Source organism: Miscanthus floridulus, chromosome 5 (genome assembly GCF_019320115.1).
Source record: "Miscanthus floridulus cultivar M001 chromosome 5, ASM1932011v1, whole genome shotgun sequence".
NCBI classification, from domain to species: Eukaryota; Viridiplantae; Streptophyta; class Magnoliopsida; order Poales; family Poaceae; genus Miscanthus; species Miscanthus floridulus.
The window spans coordinates 111,879,458-111,899,133 of NC_089584.1; the positions used below are offsets into that span (position 1 = coordinate 111,879,458).

At 50.9% G+C, this 19,676-nt stretch overlaps 1 protein-coding gene across 1 annotated transcript; it reads right to left on the reverse strand.

Annotated features, from left to right (window-relative positions):
- Positions 1 to 14,510: 14,510 nt before the first annotated feature.
- LOC136455125 (uncharacterized) lies at positions 14,511 to 14,813 on the reverse strand. Its single transcript, XM_066455276.1, has one exon. The coding sequence runs from the start codon at positions 14,811 to 14,813 to the stop codon at positions 14,511 to 14,513; it is 303 nt and encodes a 100-aa protein (XP_066311373.1).
- Positions 14,814 to 19,676: the final 4,863 nt, after the last annotated feature.

Genomic DNA, 19,676 nt, shown 5'->3' on the forward strand with positions numbered 1-19,676 from the left:
ACAAACACCACAAGGAAGCTCAATCCAGCAAATACATGTGCATATAAATTTTTCATATGAACTAAAAATGAGTCTGGTAGGTAAGAGTTTTCCCTGTTGGACAAATTGATCTCCTTAAAGTTTATCGTCTGTTTCAGCAATCTTGTTCATATCAAGATGTTACTACAGTTCAAAACAAACCAAGAAAGTATATGCAATATATTAGAAATGCGACAATGTAATATACGCAAATGCAAGGTATGAAGATAGCCTGATAGATCATGGGCACAACAGACCTAGGAAATACTGAAGTGTTTATGCGCCAAGTCCCTAAACTGCAACAAATGCAAAGGTTAATAAGGTACCAAGTACATAAATCTGATGCGGGCAATGACAACATGTTATGCATCATGCACTAATACTCATCTTGCATCATTCCTTCAGTTGTTCCTAAAATTAAGCATTCAAAATTTATATATAAGAACCTAATCTAAGCATATCAACAGAAACAGACACTACGAGGCAAAAAAGCCTAACAATAACTGAATTATTTTTTGCATCTTTTTATCTCAGGTCTGGTTGTGAATGGCTAATTGGAAAAGAAAAACACAAGAATTCCCAAGTGCGCTGAATTACTGATTGCAGATATGATGAATCTTCACAGCACAAAAACTGGAGAATGCATTGATAGTCATGATAGCATACACTAAACCTGACAGTGCAGCTATCTAAAATTGATATGAATCATCACAGCAACCAAATTGGAGAATCGATGAATACCCATGATGGCATACAGCAAACCCGACAATGCAGCTATATAAAATGATAACGTTGTAGCTATACATTTAATTGGAAAAAAGGAAGAGGTTTGAGCTGCAAGAACAAAGCATGATATTGAAAGTTACTGCTTACACAATCATGAAGCTATTAAACTCTCTTTGAAGATGATGCAAAGCCAGTAAGAAAAAATAGGAGCTTATACAGTGGCCGGTCTATAGATGGTTGTAAAAGTGTATGGAGATAACTTACCTTCTAGGTTCCTACGACGTAGCAAATACAATAGTCATATGTTTTCACTAATGCCTAATAATCAAAGTTCTCACTGTAGTTCCGACCGAAATGCAAGGAAACAGTTAGATCCATTTCAAATAAACTGAAAAATCCTCGGATTCACTAAATCAAACCAAAAGCTTTACACCTACTAATTTCTGCCCCCACATATTCTAAGAGAGCAGCATTACACCTACTAATTTCCACCACTACTATCCGGATCTGAGATTGAGAGAGAGCAGCAGTACCTCACGTCCACATGAAGGGCTCCAACAACCCACGGTCGTGAAACCCAAGATGTGTCGGCATCGTGGAGGCACCTTCGCCCTGCTTGCTAGAGTGGATGTTGTAGGCTACCGGCGTCGTGGACTCACAGAGAAGGTGGCCAGCAACGTGGACTCGTGTAGAGGCGGCCGACGGCACGGATGCACGAAAGGCGGCCGTCGATGCAGAGACGTAGGTGGCGGCGGCAAGGCAGACGTCTAGGCTCGAGCAGCCGGTGGAGACAAGGCACGGCGACGGGCACAGCAACAGGTGTTCGGCGGTGTTTGAGCAAGGGTAGGGCAAGGTACCGGTGTAGGCATGAGGGTCCGACGGCGTGGGCTATCACAGGCAGGCAGGCATGGGTGAAGATGATTGCGCATCATGGGTGAGCGATAGGCTACGGTGATTCCTTTTCATCCGAGACTATGATTATTGCGTGGTGATTGCGAAAGTTTCACGATCCCACCTGGCTACACGAAAAGTTTCACGGGATTACGTCGGGATCGCAAGGCAGGCAGACGGATGAACCAAAACCAATGTCACACCAAAAGATGTCAACATTTTATTCTTTTTAGTTGTAGGAGAAGAGAGGGGGAGAGGAGTAGCTTATGTCATATAACAGAATTCTAAATTTCTCGGATAAGAACTCATCCTACCGAACCATGTTCTTCTTCTCCAATTGCCTTGCTCTCCACTCCTTCCCCCAATCTCCCTCGATCCCCTCTGCTATCTCTCACAAGTGGTATCAGAGACACCATTCCTCGGCTAATCGATCTTTGGTTCGCCAAATTCCATCGGTTGCTCTAATCCACTAGATCTAGTTGGTCTAATCTCGATTGAAGTCTATGAGTTGCAGCTTGTGTTAAGGATTATGTAATTCCAATCTAGGATTCTCAATTTGTGGTGCGTTTCACCGATCTGGATCCTGCCTCTATCGCCGACCACAAGCACTTCACCTGCTTGCAGCGTCGCCGTGGAGCTATGAGTTCAGAAATGAAGATGCTACTCGAGGATCTCGGCAAGCACTGCACTGCCCAGGACAAGCTCTTCGATGGTATTGAGTGCAAGCTTGATGCCACCACCACCTCCTCCTCCACCCACCTTGATGTGCGGGAGTCTGCTACCAAGGCATTTGACAAATGGTGTTGGTGTTTCGGACTGGTGGGCCCTCAACCAACTAGTAAATTTGTACTGCGTGTGCCCAATCCTAGATGGTGATGTAAAGAGACACAAGGTTTATACTGGTTCAGGCAATGGGCGCCCTACGTCTAGTCTGAGAGTTCGATCTTGTATTCCTTGCACCGAAATGCTCGTAGTAGGGGGTTACAAGTGGGGCGAGAGAGGGAGCTAGTCCCAGGTCTCTGCGGGGAGCGGCATAGGTTGCTTGAGACGTTGATCTCAAGTAGCAGGGAAGCTCGTGTGTTTGTCCATGTGTTTATGAGTGAGTTCGTCACGTGGGCGTCGGCCTAATCGTAAACCTTCGCCCCCCCAGAAATGGTCCTGGTCCCTCCCTTTTATAGTTGAAGGGGGACATGGGTGATACATGCGCTAGCTATTCAGCGTCGTGTGAACGGAGGCGGCATGTCCGAGCCCTGTAGCCTGTTACTATGGCGGCATGGTCGATGGAGTGGTCCCGTCCTTGAAGTACTGGGGCGACGCACCGGTCACATCCGACCCTGTACGTCATGGGATCTCTAGTGTTAGCTTGAAGCGAGGGGTGGCGGTCGATGCGCCGGTCACCGTGTGTTGACTGCGTGAGAAGCCGAGACTCAATTGGTGCCGAGGCTGAGCCATCATGGGAGGCTCGGCGGGCACAAATCCCGAGGTTGTCAAGACCCTAAAGTATATTGCCGAGGCTCGGGGGGAGCAGTTGGTCCTGTGCGCTGATTTTGAGGCTATGGTGACCCAAACTTGACTCCCCATGCCGTGTTGTTCCTAGGGCAGGAGTTAGGTGGCATAGTATAGTGCGGGTGCTGATCATGAGCACAGCACCAGAGCACAGTGGCCGGTAACCCCTACCCCATCCTGTCCTAGACGGTATGGCATTGATGCGACCTCCCGTCTCATCGGCCACTCTGCAGTGTCGAGCCATCGTCTGGTTGATATCGCGGGAGTGGTTGGCGCATTAACGAGACGTGACGCTTAGTTGGGGAGATTAGTTAAGGCAGAAGCGATGGGTTGTTGCCGAGCCGGCCTCGAGCGATACGGAGAATCGGCATCTCATCTGAGGCTTTACGCATGGGGCCTCGGGTGAGATGGAGAATTGGTTCCCCGTTCGAGGCCTCCCATGCGAGGCTTCGAGTGAGGTAGAGATTTGGTAGGCCGTCGAGGCCTTCCGTGTGAGGCCTCGAGCGAGGCAGAGAGCCAGTGGGCTCGGACAAGGCCAGGGGTTAACCAACGGTTTGCCTTTTGGCTTTGTGTTAAACGGGGTCTAGGCGATATTTTCGGTATATGCTCAGGGTACCCTGTTTTATGATACCCGACAATAGCCCTCGAGCCTCAGGGAGAGCGTGAGCGCTCTTCTTGAGGTTTTGATGAGGCTTGACCTACGGTAGCTCCTGCCGGGATAGTGTTTCATACTTCGAGGCCTTGGTGGGTGCGCGCGAGCACACCCGCTGGGTGTAGCCTCCGAGGCCCTAGGGGAGTGGATTTATTCCTCTATGGTCTTTTTTCCATGTTGAGTTGAGGGATTTTATCGTATCCGCCGAGCCCACAAGTGCAAGTTCGGGTCACGGGGTCTTGGTAGGATCGCAGGAGGAGCCCCCGAGCCTCTGCACGGAGTGAGAGGGCGATCGGGAGTTCCCCTGACTTTTTGTGTGACCCTCGCGCTTCCTTTTCGCTCGGAAGGAGGGGTGGAATATGCCAGGCTACCCTCAATGGGCGCGAGCGGTGGCACTTCCGGTGAGCTGTTATCGGGTAAGTCTAAGTGGAGGCCCGTGCCCCGTTCGCTAGGGGTTGGCTAGCGGTCTAGAGATGCACTCCAAGAGTACCAGAGGATTTCTCTAGTGGGTGCCAGGGCTGTTCGCTGGGCCCTGGTGGCTTGGTGCCTCCCTACGGTGGGATCCCATTCGGAGACCTCCCTGCCGGTCTCGGACACGACTTAGGGCATCCCAAGCATTTCGCTTGCTTGGGTCTCGGTCTCATATGGGCTCACCCGTAGTCGTCCCTAACTCTGTTGCCCTGGGGTGGCTGTCGAAACCCTCGAGGGCCTAGCCTTCGAACCCCTGGACTGTAACGGGCTCGGCGCCTAGTTCCTTCGTCTGAAAGGAATAGGGTGGAGGGATATCTCCCCCATTGGCTTGACAACGGTAGGCACACCTTTTAAGGCAATTTTCTAGGGGAGGCAGAATGGCGCCTACCACTGCAGCGGTTGGATGTGACATTGTGTTAGCGGGTGGAACATAACTGTTCACACGATTACTGAGGAAAAGGTGGGCACATGGGCGGTAAAATCGGATTTGGATTAACTATGCTGGATCTGAGAGAAACTTCCCTGATTTCATCGCCCATCCATTTTGCCTTCTCCCTACATAAATATGTGACGAGCCTCGCCCCTCCCCTCTTTACCATGGCTGTATTAGCCTTTGCCACCCTTGAGCCATTGCTAGAGCAGAGAGCACCGGGAAGAAGAAGGGAGATGGGTGAGGCAGAGAGAGAGAGACTCACCGCCGCAGGTGAATTCTCCACCGCACTCATGGCCAGCAATGTTGTTGTCATCGAGGCAGACCCTTGGGGCCCGTCCGACATATCCGTGGAGATGCTCCAATCGCTCATCGACGACGGTCTTCTCTGTCTAGTTACTGACTCCAACAGGCCAGAGTGGATTGCTCCGTCGGGTGAGCTAGAGCCGAGGCCCCACGATGGCTACGTTGTGAGCTTCATGTCTTTTCACGAGCGCGGCCTCGGCCTTCCGGCGGACTAGTTCATGCGGGTGCTCTCACACTACTATGGCATGGAGCTCCACAACTTCAACCCCAATTCCATCGCACAGGCGGCCATCTTCGTCGCCGTCTATGAGGGGTATCTGGGGATTGCTCCCCATTGGGAGCTGTGGCTCCACCTCTTCTGGGCAGGGCATACCACCTAGCCGATGGGTATGTAGGGCATGAGGAAGGTGGTGAGGGCCTATGGCTACACTCTCCAAGTGTGCCAGGACTGTCAGCACCTTTACATCCTAGCCCAGCTCATGTCAACCAATCACCGCTGGTACACCAGTTGGTTCTACCTTCGCAACGACGATGGTGGACTCCCCCTACACCAGGCAAATCATGGAGAGTTGTCTGGAGAAGTGGAAGTATGGTGTCCTGAGGGAGGATCAGCCCAAGCTACAGCTGCTCCTAGAGGGGCTAGAGAGGCTGCGGGGCCACGGCCTTACTGCGGCTGTGGTTGTGGCCGCCTTGCACCGCCGGAGGGTGCTGCCGCTAATGGCTCGATGGCGGTGCTTGTTCGAGATGAGGCTGGATGAGCTGATCGAGGGCATCCGGATGTCTGCCTCCGCCCTCTTCGATGAGGAAATTCTTTGTCAGGTGACGGAGATGGTGGAGGCAAAGCTGAGGAGCGGTGGCCTGACCCCCTTCATGATGCACCCATCACGGGGGTTCCTCTCGCTGGTAAGTCACACGCCACCATAGCCCCCGAGGCCTCCTCGTTTCTCACCGTTTGTTGTTCTCTTATCCGTGTTCATCATTCCTGCAGGGGATGAGGGACATGTGAGACTCCCCGCCGCCTGTTCCTGAGGACGCATGGTGGTGGGCGGCCAACCGGGCGCACGCCGAGGCACAGAAGAGGCGAAAGGACGCCGAGGTGGCAAAGCGCATGAGGAAGATCCTTACGCGTGAGGAACTAGAGAAGCACCACCGGCAGCAGAGGCATGATGGTTTCCCAGTGGAGTCGTCTCTGTCATCATCGCTATCGGTGGACTCTACGGGCGAAGATGACGAGAGTAAGATGGGGCGGGGTCCCCTGGACCATCTCCTCGACGTTGGGGAGATGGTGCTCGGGGCGTCGGCAAGTAGCCCGGCGCTCCTAGGAGGAGGAGGAGATGCCTCAGGGCTAGCGATCGCCCACCCTGGGGCCAAGGCCAACATGCTCGAGGCACAGGCATTGGGAAAGCGCGCCATCAGCCCGGTGGGCTCGACGACAGCGGTGGAGCAGGTGGCGGTGGGGGCGATGCAACTACCCCCATAGAGGACCGAGGGGGCACCGGGGTCCATCGAGGACTGGCCGGTGCCAGCGGATATAGAGGCCGTGCCTCTACCGCCGCCACCACCTTCACAAAGGAGGGTCACCGTGTCGAAGTGGCTGCAGCCCCGCTCGAGGTAAGTGTATGTTCGGCAGAGTTGCAGCATTTTTTTGTTCGTTCTTCGGTCTCATGCTGACCCCATAACTATTTTGTCTTTAGCTGGAAGCGACCTGTGGAGGTGCCCACCTTGGTGCCCCTTAAGGCGCTCAAGGTGAGCCCTAGCTCCACCGCCCACTAGGTGGCGGAGGCGCAAGCCACCATACAACATGGCGCGGTGTCGGCGAGGGCCGACCCAAAGGAGCCGGTCGCCCAAGGAGGGGCTACTGAGGCAACCCTGACACAGATGGGGGAGGGAGCACCTCTGCCCTATGAGGCCAAGGCTCGCGAGTCAGATGGGGCCAAGGCACCTTCAGTTGCCGAGGCCTCCGAGGTCAAGGCCCCTCGGGCCTCCGTGGCTGAGGCGACGGAGGCCGAGGTGCCCAGGATCACCGAGGCCGCAGTGGCGCGGGCTGAAGCTCCCGGGACCACCGAGACCATGATGGCGGAGGCTAGAGCCCCCGGGACCACCGAGGCCGATGTGATCATGGCGAAGCCGTCGGTCTAGGAAGTGGAGATGAAGGCGGCGGAGGCCTCAGTGACGCCCCTGGTCCAAGGCTTGCTGCTATTGCGGGAGAGCGCCTGGGAGGCAGAGGTCTATCCGATCTCCTCCGACAATACTTCCCGGGCGTAGGAGGTGGTCAACGCCGAGGTGGCCGGCACCATGGAACAGTCGGCTCTGACCCCGGGCAAGGGAAGGTCGGCCCTTGTGTGGGTATGACCTGAGCCCCGCAGGAGGGATCACCTGCGTGTCCTATGGCAGAGCCAGGACGACCCTGAGGGGAGCCTCTGTTCGCCCTTGAGGACATGGCCATGGGGGGCGCTAGGATACCTTCGAGCAGTACCACCAGCTGGCGGAGCGGTCACTGCGGACAGCGTTGTCCGTCGTGGCTGACAGTTTGCCCGGCGTCGCCCAGGTATGCGCCTTCCTTTCTCGTGTGGTGTCATCTTTTTCTAAGTTTTCGTGCAGTGCATGACCGCTATTCCACTTATCTAGGAGCTCAAGACCCGGTCCCTCGGGAAGTCGGTCTTTCTCTGGTGAGAGAGGGACGTCTCAGACTAGCTCTAGTGGTAGAAGGGCCTGCTTATCGGCGCCAACGAGCTTCTGTCGGCGTGGAGCACGGAGGTGGAGGACCTCCACCTCCGTTGTGCCGATGCGAAGGCCAAGGCAGCCATGGCTCAGGAGCAGGTCGCCCCTTTGGTAGCGTGGGTCAAGGAGTTGGAGGAGGAGCTAGCCTAGGTGGCTGGTGATTGCGATGCCTTCAGGTCCTAGGCTGGAGAAGCCATGACCTCTATCAAGGCCCTTACTAGACAGCTAGGGATGGAGTAGGGTGCGCACCAGCTGACGAAAGGTGCCTTGGATGAGGCCCTCAAGGCGGCTGAGGCTTCCCGAACCGAGGCTATGCTCTGGAGGGGAAAGGCAAAGGGTGAGTCGTATTCCCCTTGTTTTATTTGTTTTTCTTGTGTTTGGCCCCTAACTCCTTGGTGTGATACAGAGCTAGAGGGAGAGGCTTCTAGGGTGGCTGAGGCCTCCCAGGTCGAGGTCCAGCACCTAAAGGAGATGGCCAAGGCATCTTGGGTCAAGGCCTAGTGCTGGAGAGAGAAAGCCGAGGCCTCTCGGGTCGAGGCCCGACGCTAGGAGGAGAAGGCCAAGGGTGAGTCCCATAGGCTTTTGTCCCTATTTGGCTTATTTTCCTTTGTGCTCAACCCCATTCCATTTCCTTTAGCGCAAAGTTGGAGACAGAGGTCACCTGGGCAGCCGAGGCCTCTGTCGCCATGCAGGCGGTGCTCGAGACCAAGATTGGGGAGCACGACGTGCTGAAGAGTGCCACCCATACCGCTTGTGAGGCCCTAGAGGTTGAGGGGGTCCAGTCAGGAAGCTCCCTCGGGAGCCGCCTGATTGCGTTGAGCGGCCAAGCGCGCGAGTGACTTTGAGGGGCGCTGCACACAGGTGTTAAGCATGCCCTGGCTGTCATCGCCATGCACTACATCGGCATTGACCTCAAGGCTATCAGTGATGGCTACGTCCTGCCTAATGATGACGGGGAGGTCGATGAGGAGGTGGTGAAGCTGATGGAGGCAGCAGAGGGCCCTGGCACGGCACTGGCCAAGCTTTTCGAAGAGGAGGTGGTCCCTCCCACGCCGTCTACCGATGCTGGAGGCCTTGAGCCATGACCTAGGCCTAAGAGGCCATGTAAATAGAATAGGGATTAACTTTGTATCGTAACGCTTGTGGCTATCGAGGCCCTTTTTTAAAGTACTCGTGCTTCTTAATCGTTTTTCTTATATTTCCGAGCCTCTGCCCTCTGTTGTCTCTGATCAAATTTCTTTACAAAAAAACCTCCTTGGAGCCTAAGCCGCCCCTTGGGTGAAAGGTGGTGAGGGAGTGCCGTAGCCCGAAGGCATAGGCCATCTCGTGACTCTACCGGCCTTCTAGCCCTCAGACGGACTTTCGGTCCTTGGGTTTTTCACAACCGATTTGTCAGAGCGTGCTAGAGAGTTTGGCGTAGGAATTTTTTCAAAGAACGACTAAAGAATGGTGCGTGGGACTTAGGGGGGAGTCCCCCATCTAGCCCCCGAGGGAGGCTTGGTTCTGCAGAAGCAGAGCCATGTCTCCCTTGTGGTGTTATCGTAATGCCGAGGCCCGTGATGGGCTCGGGGGGTTTCTCGAAAAATTAGAACAACTAAAGAACGCTTCTTAATTGTATTTCGAGAAACAATGTATACAATGCTTGGAAATTTAAGGGTAAAAGCGGTGTAGCTGTTCTATGTTCCAAGCATTGGTGAGGATTTCGCCCTTCTCATTGGCTAGCTTGTAGGTCCTGGGCTTCAGCACTTGGGCAATGATGTATGGTCCTTCCCACGGCAGGGTCAGCTTGTGGCGGTCCTTGTTGCTCTGCCTCAGCCTCAACACCAGGTCGCCTACCTTTAGGTCTCAGCTTCGAATGCACCAGGCTTGATAGCACCATAGGGCTTGCTGGTATTTGGCCGAATGTTGCAGCGCAACATCTCGGGCTTCCTCCAGTTGGTCGAGGGCGTCCTCGTGGGTGGTGTGGTTGCTTTGCTCGTTGTAGACCTGTAGCCTCAAGGAATCATATTCCAAGTCAGTGGGGAGGATAGTGAAAGGTCCTAATATGGCTAGAGGGGGGGGTGAATAGCCTATTTAAAAATCTACAAATTAACTAGAGCAATTTGATTAGTATGACAAATAGCGTAATGCAAACTTGCTCTAGCTTTACAAGGGTTGCAAGCCACCTATCCAATAATTCTAGTTACAATGATTACTTAGGCACACAAACTTGCTAGTCTAAAGAGCTCAACTAGATGAATGTAAATAACAAAGCAAGCCCTCAATTCTAATTACACTAAAGAGCTTATATCAACTAGTTTGCAAGAATGTAAACAAGCAAGTAGGGTGATTATATCACCGTGTAGGGGATGAACCAATCACAAGATGAAGATCAAGCCAATCACCGGGAGAATGCAAATGACAAGAGACAATCGATTTTTCTCTTGAGGTTCACGTGTTTGCCAACACGCTAGTCCCCATTGTGTCGACCAACACTTGGTGGTTCGGCGGCTAAGAGGTGTTTCACAAACCTCGTCCACACGATAGGACACCACAAGAACTGACCCACAAGTGAGGTAACTCAATGACACGAGCAATTTACTAAAGTTACCTTTCGGCACTCCACCGGGGAAGGTACAACTCCCCTCACAATCACCGAAGGCGGCCACGAACAATCACCGACTCGTGCTGATCCTCCACCGCTGCTCCAATCGTCTAGGTGGTGGCAACCACCAAGAGAAACAAGCGAAATCTGCAGCGCAACACGAATACCAAGTGCCACTAGATTCAATCACTCAAGCAATGCACTTGGATTCTCTCCCAATCTCACAAAGATGATGAATCAATGATGGAGATGAGTGGGAGGGCTTTGGCTAAGCTCACAAGGATGCTATGTCAATGAAAATGTGCAAGAGTTATCCCTTGAGCTGGCCATGGGGCTATAAATAGACCCCCAATCAAATAGAGCCGTTATACCCCTTCACTGGGCAAAACGCGCTCTGACCGGATGCTTCGGTCATTCTGACCGGACGCTGGCCCTCAGTGTCCGGTCGCCCGATGGACGCCACGCGTCATCAGCTTCAAACGCTGTTCATCAGATTTCAACGGCTGTGAAGCTAACCGGACGCTCCGGTAAAACTGACTGGACGCTGAAGCCCCAGCATCCGGTCATTTCTAGTAAGCTTCCCGAGGCATATTTTTTTGACCGGACATAGACCAGCGTCCGGTGCAATACCCTAGCCACTGTGCCGTCTGACAGCTCGACCGGACGCAGCCTTTTAGCATCCGGTTGCTGAGTGACCCAGCGTCTGGTCAGTAGACCAACGCTAACATCATTTCGACCAACTTCATTTCAACTCTAACTTCTTCACCCTTGCTCAAATATGCCAACCACCAAGAATTTTGCATCCGGCGCAATAGAAAATAGGCATTTCATTTTCCCAAAAGCGCCGAATCCATCTCAACCCTACAAACACCACCTTCTTTGTAGTTGTGCCAACACCACCAAGTGTATCACCTTGTGCACAAGTGTTAGCATATTTTCACAAACATTTTCAAGGGTGTTAGCACTCCACTAGATCCTAAATGCATATGCAATGAGTTAGAGCATCTAGTGGCACTTTGATAACCGCATTCCGATACAAGTTTCACTCCTCTTAATAGTACAACTATCTATCCTAAATGTGATCACACTCACTAAGTGTCTTGATCACTAAAACAAAATGGCTCCTACATTTTATACCTTTGCCTTGAGCCTTTTGTTTTTCTTTCTTCTTTTCCAAGTTTAAGCATTTGACCATCACCATGCCATCACCATTGTCATGATCTTCGCCATTGCTTCATCACTTGGAGTAGTGCTACCTATCTCATAATCATCTTGATAAACTAGGTTAGCACTTAGGGTTTCATCAATTAATCAAAACCAAACTAGAGCTTTTAGATAGCCTCGGCTCCATAGACCAGGAAGAAAGGTGTGAACCCCATGGCTCGGCTTGGAGTGTTCCTTAGGCTCAAGATGACCGACGGGAGTTCGGTGAGCCATTTCTTGCCAAACTTCTTCAACCGGTTGTAAATTCTTGGCTTGAGGCCTTGTAGGATCATGCCGTTAGCACGTTCTACTTGGCCGTTTGTCCTTGGATGTCCTATGGCCGACCAGGCCACACAGATGTGGTGGTCATCGTAGAATGTTAGGAATTTTTGGCCGGTGAACTGTGTCCCATTGTCAGTGATGATGGTGTTCGGAACCCCAAACCTGTGGATGATGTCCGTGAAGAATAGCACCGCTTGCTCGGATTTGATTTGATTGATCGAGCGAGCCTCGATCCATTTGGAGAACTTATCGATTGCTACCAGCAGATGGGTGTAGCCCCCGGGGGCCTTCTACAGAGGCCCGACCATGTCAAGCCCCCACATGGAAAATGGCCTTGTGATGGGGATGGTTTGGAGGGCCTGGGCCAGGAGGTGCGTCTGCCGCGCATAGTACTGGCATCCCTCGTAGGAGCATACTAACCTGGTGGCGTCAGCAACCGCCGTCGGCTAGTAGAACCCTTGGTGGAAGGTGTTTCCGATGAGCGTCCGAGGCACCGCATGGTGCCCGCAGGCCCCAGTGTGAAAGTCCCAAAGTAGGGCCTAGCCTGCCTCGGTGGTGATGCATCGTTGGAGGACGCCAGATGGACTTCGCCTATACAACTCACCGTTGTAGAGGACATAAGTCTTGACTCGTCACACAAGCTGTCTGGCTTCGGTCTTGTCTGTAGGGTGCTCTCCTCGAACGAGGCAATCAAGGAATGGGACCCACCAGTCTATGCCCTGGTTGGCCTCAGGAGGCTCTATGTCTACTTCCATAACCTCAGGCTCGGTTGAAGGGGTCTCGGCAATAGAGGCGGCCTCGAGCCCTGCGGTGAGCTTGACCGGTGGGCCCTCTCCCGCTGCCGAGACGTGGTTGATGGAAGGCTTGTGGAGGTCTCTGGCAAAGATGTTCGGGGGACCAGAGCCCGTGCCGACGCCATCTTTGCTAGTTCATCCATGGCCTTGTTGTATTTCCACGTGATGTGGTTGAGTTTGAGACCGTCAAACTTGTCTTCTAGGCAATGTACCAACTTGCAGTATGCCTTCATTTTGGGGTCAAGGCAGTTTGACTCCTTCATGACTTGATCGACGATAAGTTGCGAGTCGCCCTAGACATCGAGACACCGTACTCCAAGTTCGATGGCGATCTGCAAGCCATTGATGAGAGCTTCGTACTCGGCTGTGTTGTTGGAGGCGGCGAAGTGGAGCCAAACCATATAGCGCATGTGTACTCTGAGGGGTGAGATGAAGAGCAGACTTGCGCTTGCCCTGGTCTTCATCAGGGACCCGTTGAAGTACATGGTCTAGCACTCCATCTGAATTTGAGCAGGTGGCAGTTGGGTGTCGGTCCACTCAGCCACAAAATCGGCCAAGACCTGAGATTTAATCGCTTTCTGAGGCACAAAAGTCAAGGCTTCCCCCATGAGTTCGACGGCCCACTTGGCTATTCTACCCGAGGCCTCCCAGTTATGGATTATCTCTCCTAAGGGGAAAGATGACACCACGGTTACTGGGTGGGACTCGAAGTAGTGACGCAGCTTGTGCCGAGCCAAGACTACGGCATAGATCAGCTTCTAGATGTGGGGGTAGCGCATTTTGGTCTTGGAGAGCACTTCGCTGATGAAGTAAATAGGTCGTTGGATGGGTAGAGCGTGCCCCTCTTCCTGCCTCTCCACTACCACGGCCACGCTGACCACTTGGGTCGTTGCGGCGACATAGAGTAAGAGGGCCTCATCCCTAGCTGGCGGTACCAGGACAGGAGCATTGGTGAGCAGTGCCTTGAGCTTGGCGAGGGCTTCTTTGGCCTCGGGGGCCCAAGAAAAGCGTTTGGATTTTCTCAAGAGGCGGTATAGAGGCAAGCCTTTTTTTGCCAAGGCGTGAGATGAAGCGGCTCAGGGCCATAAGGCATCCCATGACCCTCTGCACTCCCTTGAGGTCTCAGATTGGTCCCATGCTGGTCACAGCCAAGACCTTCTCTGGGTTGGCCTCGATGCCGCGTTCTGAGACTATGAATCCCAAGAGCATGCCTCGAGGGACCCTAAACACACACTTCTCAGGGTTGAGCTTGATGCCCTTCTCTCTAAGGCATTTGAAGGCTATCTCCAGGTCGTCGACGAGATCCCTGGCCTTTCTGGACTTGACCATGATGTCATCCACATAGGCCTCGATGGTTCGCTCGATGTGCTCGCCAAAGACCTAGGTCATGCACCGCTGGTATGTGGCCCCTATGTTTCTAAGGCCGAAAGGCATAGTCACATAGCAGTACATGCCGAATGGTGTGATAAAAGAAGTTGTGAGCTGGTCGGACCCTTTCATCTTGATTTGATAGTAATCGGAATATGCATCGAGGAAAGACAGGGTCTCGCATCCCGCAGTGGAGTCAACGATTTGATCGATTCGAGGTAATGGGAAGGGGACTTTCGGACAGGCTTTATTCAAACCGGTGTAATCTATACACATCCTCCACTTCCCATTTTTCTTCTTGACTAACATAGGGTTAGCTAGCCACTCTGGATGGGATACCTCCTTGATAAATCTGGCCGCCAAAAGTTTCTGCACCTCCTCGCCAATAGTCTTGCGCTTTTCCTCGTTGAATCAGCACAGGCGCTGCTTCACCGGTCTAGAGCCGGCCCGAATGTCCAAGGCATGCTCGGCGACCTCCCTCGGTATGCCCAGCATGTCCGAGGGACTCCATGCGAACATATCAGCATTCGCGCAGAGAAAGTCGACGAGCATGGCTTCCTATTTGATGTCGAGGGTGGCGCTGATCCTTAGCGCCCGGTCGTCGGGGCAGGCAGGGTCGACTGGGATGAGCTTGACAGCCTTCGTGGGCTCGAACATCCCGACGCGACGCTTGGAGTCAGGCACCTTGCTACCGAGCCGGTCAAGGTTGGTGATGAGGGTCTCGGCCTCCATGAGAGCCTCGGCATACTCGATGCACTCGACGTCGCAGTCGTGTGCATGCTCGTACATGGATTCAATCATGATGATGCCATTGGGACCCGGCATCTTGAGTTTGAGGTAGGTGTAGTTGGGGACCGCCATGAACTTGGCGTAGCACGGCCGCCCTAGGATGGCATGGTAGGTTCCTCTAAATCCAACCACCTTGAAGGTAAGGACCTCCTTGCGGTAGTTGGAGGGGGTGCCGAAGCAAATGATCTGGTCGATGCGCCCGAGGGGTCGCATGTGTTTCCCCGACACGATGCTGCGGAAAGGCGCGGCGTCACCCTAGAGCTGCGACCGGTCGAGCTCTAGGAGCTCCAGGGTGTTGGCGTAGAGGATGTTGAGACCACTGCCTCTGTCCATCAACACCTTGGTGAGTCGGGTGTTGCCAATGATCGTGTCAACAATGAGTGGGTACTGCCTAGGATTTGGAACATGGTAGGGATGGTCATCCCGATCAAAGGTGATCGCCTCCCAAGGCCAGTCGAGGTATCGGGGAGTGGCCACCTTAACCGAGAAGACCTCCCAGCATTCCCTCTTTCGCTGGCGCACCGTGAGGCATGCTGAGGGTCCGCCAAAGATAATGAAGGCGTTGTGCACCTCGGGGAACCCGTCGTCCTTGTCGTCGTCTCGGTTGCTAGCGTGCCTCTTCTTGGCATCGTCGTCGGGGAGCCCGAGCTTGGCATAGAAACGCTAGAGCATGGTGCAATCCTCGAGGCATGCCTCACCGGGCCCTGGTGGTAAGGGTAGGGCTTCTTCAACATGTCATCGAAGAGCCCAGGGCCCCTGGGGCCTCAGGGATTCTTGCGCTCTGCTTCCCCCAGCGACTAGATCGGACTTGAGGACCTCCTGCTTCCCCTGGCGACCCTTTTTCTTTTTCTTGGGGAGGTGGCTATCGTAGAACCGACCAATTTATAAGAGTACAAGTACAATGGCAGCCCGTAAGCGGTCACACTGTCATACTTGAACCCATATAAACCCGGTAGTCCATCGAGTACCACGACGGGTCTCGATAAACGATTACAACAACCAAGATGGTACAGGATTCAACATACATGCCACATATTACATAAAGTTCATAGATACATTTTCATCATTAGAGTATGAATAAAAGTTATTACAAACCGAGTTTGATAGATAAAGCGGAAGCAATTAAGTTCAAAAATAAAGTTTCCAACATAGTTTGATACAGTGCCAAGTAGGATCACGGTCCATAAAAGCATAGATAGGGATTAATAAAGAAGCCTGCCCAAGGCTTACTCCTCATCCACAGCGGGATAGAAGCAACTCTTGCAATAACCATGATACACAGTGCCATCTGCAACAATGGGAAATAAAACCCTAAGTACGAGAAGGTACTCAGCTAGACTTATCCGTCATAAACCAGAAATAAAATGACTCTAAGGATTATGCAAGGCTGTATAAGTGGAGATAGCTTGACAACATTTTGCATAAAAGCAATTGACTTAGTTGTACAATTATGATTCATTTATTAAGTTAATTATAACTATCTATCTCTAGATTAGCAGCTATCCTGTGCCAAACATGTGGTATCTCAATTTAAAAGCATACAATAGTAACCATAGCAGGTATTGTAATTCCATATTCATTCGAACCATCATGTTCCATAACATAGTTACTACGATGTTGGGACTAGCCAAGTTTCTCACTATCCGGGAGAGTTGGCGATTCGAATCGATTTCAACCAGCTGGGAATTTATTCTTAACACAAATCCAGGCATATCACGCGAAGGCAGCTTTAGGTCACCTTTGGTACAACTCAGGTCCACATTTCGTGGGTCTGTACCACGCTGCACAGTCTGGGACACCAGATGCCAGGACGTTCAGGCATAGCCTACCCTTGGGCTTAGTCTGATCGCCCCCCCGCAAGGAGCGCACAACAGAACGGATCCCGGCCTGAGTTGAACTACTTGGCTTCGCGGTTGGAATGAGTTATCCGGCTAGCTAAGTGAGAGGCATGCGTTCAATCTTGTTAGAAGCGCCAACAACGGTACGGTCCTTAATCGGCTCAGACAGAATCACATGAGTCAACCTACGCATAGACTCCGTCTGACCTCGATTTTCTTTTACCCCATGGTTCTGTTCCACGATAGCAAATATAGCCAATCGTGCTCCGGTATCCACCTATATCTCGCAGGTGATAGGACATCACCTAACTTCTACCGGTCTAAGCATGGCTAAGCATATATTTGATCCTGGACCTATACTGGTTAAAGGTGTAATATCTAGACAAGGAATTTATATGCATCAAGTGGTTCCATTCAACTCTTATAACCTAATGCATCAATCATAAGTACTTAAGTAATCATTTGTAAAATACTAGGAGACTTAGAATGCTCCGGGGCTTGTCTCGCAGAAAGGAAGTGGGGTGGTGGTCAGGACACTCCGGAAGCTCTTCAGGATTCTGCTCCATGCCTTCGGGAGCTGTGACTTGAGGATTCTCCGGCTAGTCCCCTTCCTCTACTTTGTCGAATTTCAGCAACGTTATTTCTTCCTCCGATCCTAGATGCATGAATATGGCATAAGATATTGCGAATGCATATATGTTAACAAGGGTGGTGTGATGATACATGAAGAATGCATTCTTGCAATTATTCTTATCAGCATGTGGTTTAAGTGACAACAAGTGCATCGCGTTTACTGAGTAGGTGCATATCTCTTCTTGATTATGTAATTAATTACTTCAACAATGCATCTACTACTTCACAAACAACAGCTACTTGTTTTACTCATAACTGGAGTTCTAATTATCCAAATGTAGTGATCCTGGACTTTTTGGAAAGCTTATAAAATTATCTACAACTTTATTATTAACCATTTTTACAGTAAACATCATTTTTATCATGCAACTTATCAAACTCCAAAATCTGTCAGGAAACTATTCAAATTCGCATTATGACGCAACAATACTTCTACTTCATATGAGTATTCAAATTTTTACAACACAAGGTCTACCAATAGTTTAAGCACACCAAATACACTCAAGAAAATATAATGATGAAGCCCAAACTATTTCTTTAAATGCCTTTATTATTTTATTTAAATACTTAGGTTAAATAATAAACATATACCAGATGTACTTCATAAATTCTCAAAAATTTACAGTGCCTTAATAATGCTATCAAAAGACTACTGTAAAAGTTTCATGCCATTTTATATAGTAAAACATTCTATACAAAAATGACAAGACAAAAAGGCTTACAATAGCAAAAATAGAAAACCTTAGTGAAAAGTGTCAAGCAACAGATTTCCTATTTTTCTTAGCATCCATATGGTACTAGGATAACCTCCAACAAATTTCATGAATATTGGATTCCTAAATAATTTATAAAAATTTATACAAGGATTACCTATTTATAAAAGAAAAATCTATAACTACAAATCTATGCATGCACTGATCCTCAAATTTTACCAGAGCTCATACACGTCAAGAATAGCTTACCACAAAAATTTCATAATTTTTGGAGCATAGCAACACTAGATATAAAATAAACAAGTTTGCATACATTCAAAAACACATTTCAAATCTCCATTTAAATCTTCCAAAATTTCTACTGTAAGTGTCAAGGTCATATTTTTCTTAAATACTTCACTTCCTAAGGAACACTACCAAATTTATTTCACAATTATTGAAGCTACCAAACTGGAGATACAAATATTACAAAACAGTACAAAATCTAGAATTAAATGAACTATCCTATACTTTCACTGCCGCTGACCGGTGGGACCCGCTGGTCAGAGGACCCCACGCGTCATTGACCCAAAATAGGGCAGCTACGCTGCACGACGGTGGCGCGGCCAAAGCTCACCGACGGCGAACAATTTCGGCGACGGCACCGACACTGATGTGATCACCAAGACACTATGCATCTATTGAGCTAACTAAAAGGACTAGTCGCCGGAGCTAACGACGACGGTGGCGTCAATGGCGGGGCGGTGGAGTCGGACGACGGTGAGACGCCGAGGCTGGCTATGAAAACTTAATCAAATGCTACGCCGAGCATCAACACACGATGACGAAGCTATTGCACTCACTATCACTGCTAGAGGTGGTCGGGGATGTCCTGGCCACGGCGTCGTGGCGTGGCGGTGAACTCCAGCGAGGCTGCGCGTGGCGCTGAAGCTTTACCGAGCGCCTCTAGCTGGCAGGGCGGTTGTGGTGGGACAGTGGGAGTACTATGGGGCGGCTATGGTGACGGAGGAGCGACGAGGCCAGCCGATGATTGGCAACGGCGATGGCGGAGGCTCTTGGTGCTGCGGCTACTACGGCGGGTGAAAAAGGAAGCAGAAGGTTGAAAATGAGGGCGTGGCTTAGTGAGGGAGGTAGCTGGGTGTTAACACGCGCGCTGGCATGCCTTGCCACACGCGGTGGGGCTCCGGCGACACACGGCGTCTGCTAGCCTCCACGCGGCACACGAACACTGACGCCGGTCGACCATTGAGTTGCGTCGCTCAGTTCATCAGAAACCGCGATGGACGCCTGACAGCGGGTTTTCAAGGGGATTTAACTATTAAACCGTAGCTCCTTAACGTAAATGATCTACACGACTTGTGTAGTCCTATGTACCAGCTTTAATTGTTGTTCAATGAACTCGTGCTAATTCGTAACCAAAACTGAGTAATATCATCACAAAGATGGCTTGTCAGTCGATCAGTTGACAAGGACTTAGCAAATTTTGTTAAGTGTTGACATGTTGATTTTTCTGATTCTTGTGATCCAATTCCAAGCATGTTAGGAGCTGAACCATTCAATGACCCAAAAATAAAAGTTGTTCCTTATATCAAATACTACAACTTTACTTTAGTGACCACCTCCATGCAAGGTCTCTAACACCTAGTTCAAACTTGGTCAAACATGTCACATTTAAAGAATGGTATGCTTCAAACTATGGCTTAATGACCTTATTACCCCTAAGCATGAATATCAAAGTTGTTCATAATGAT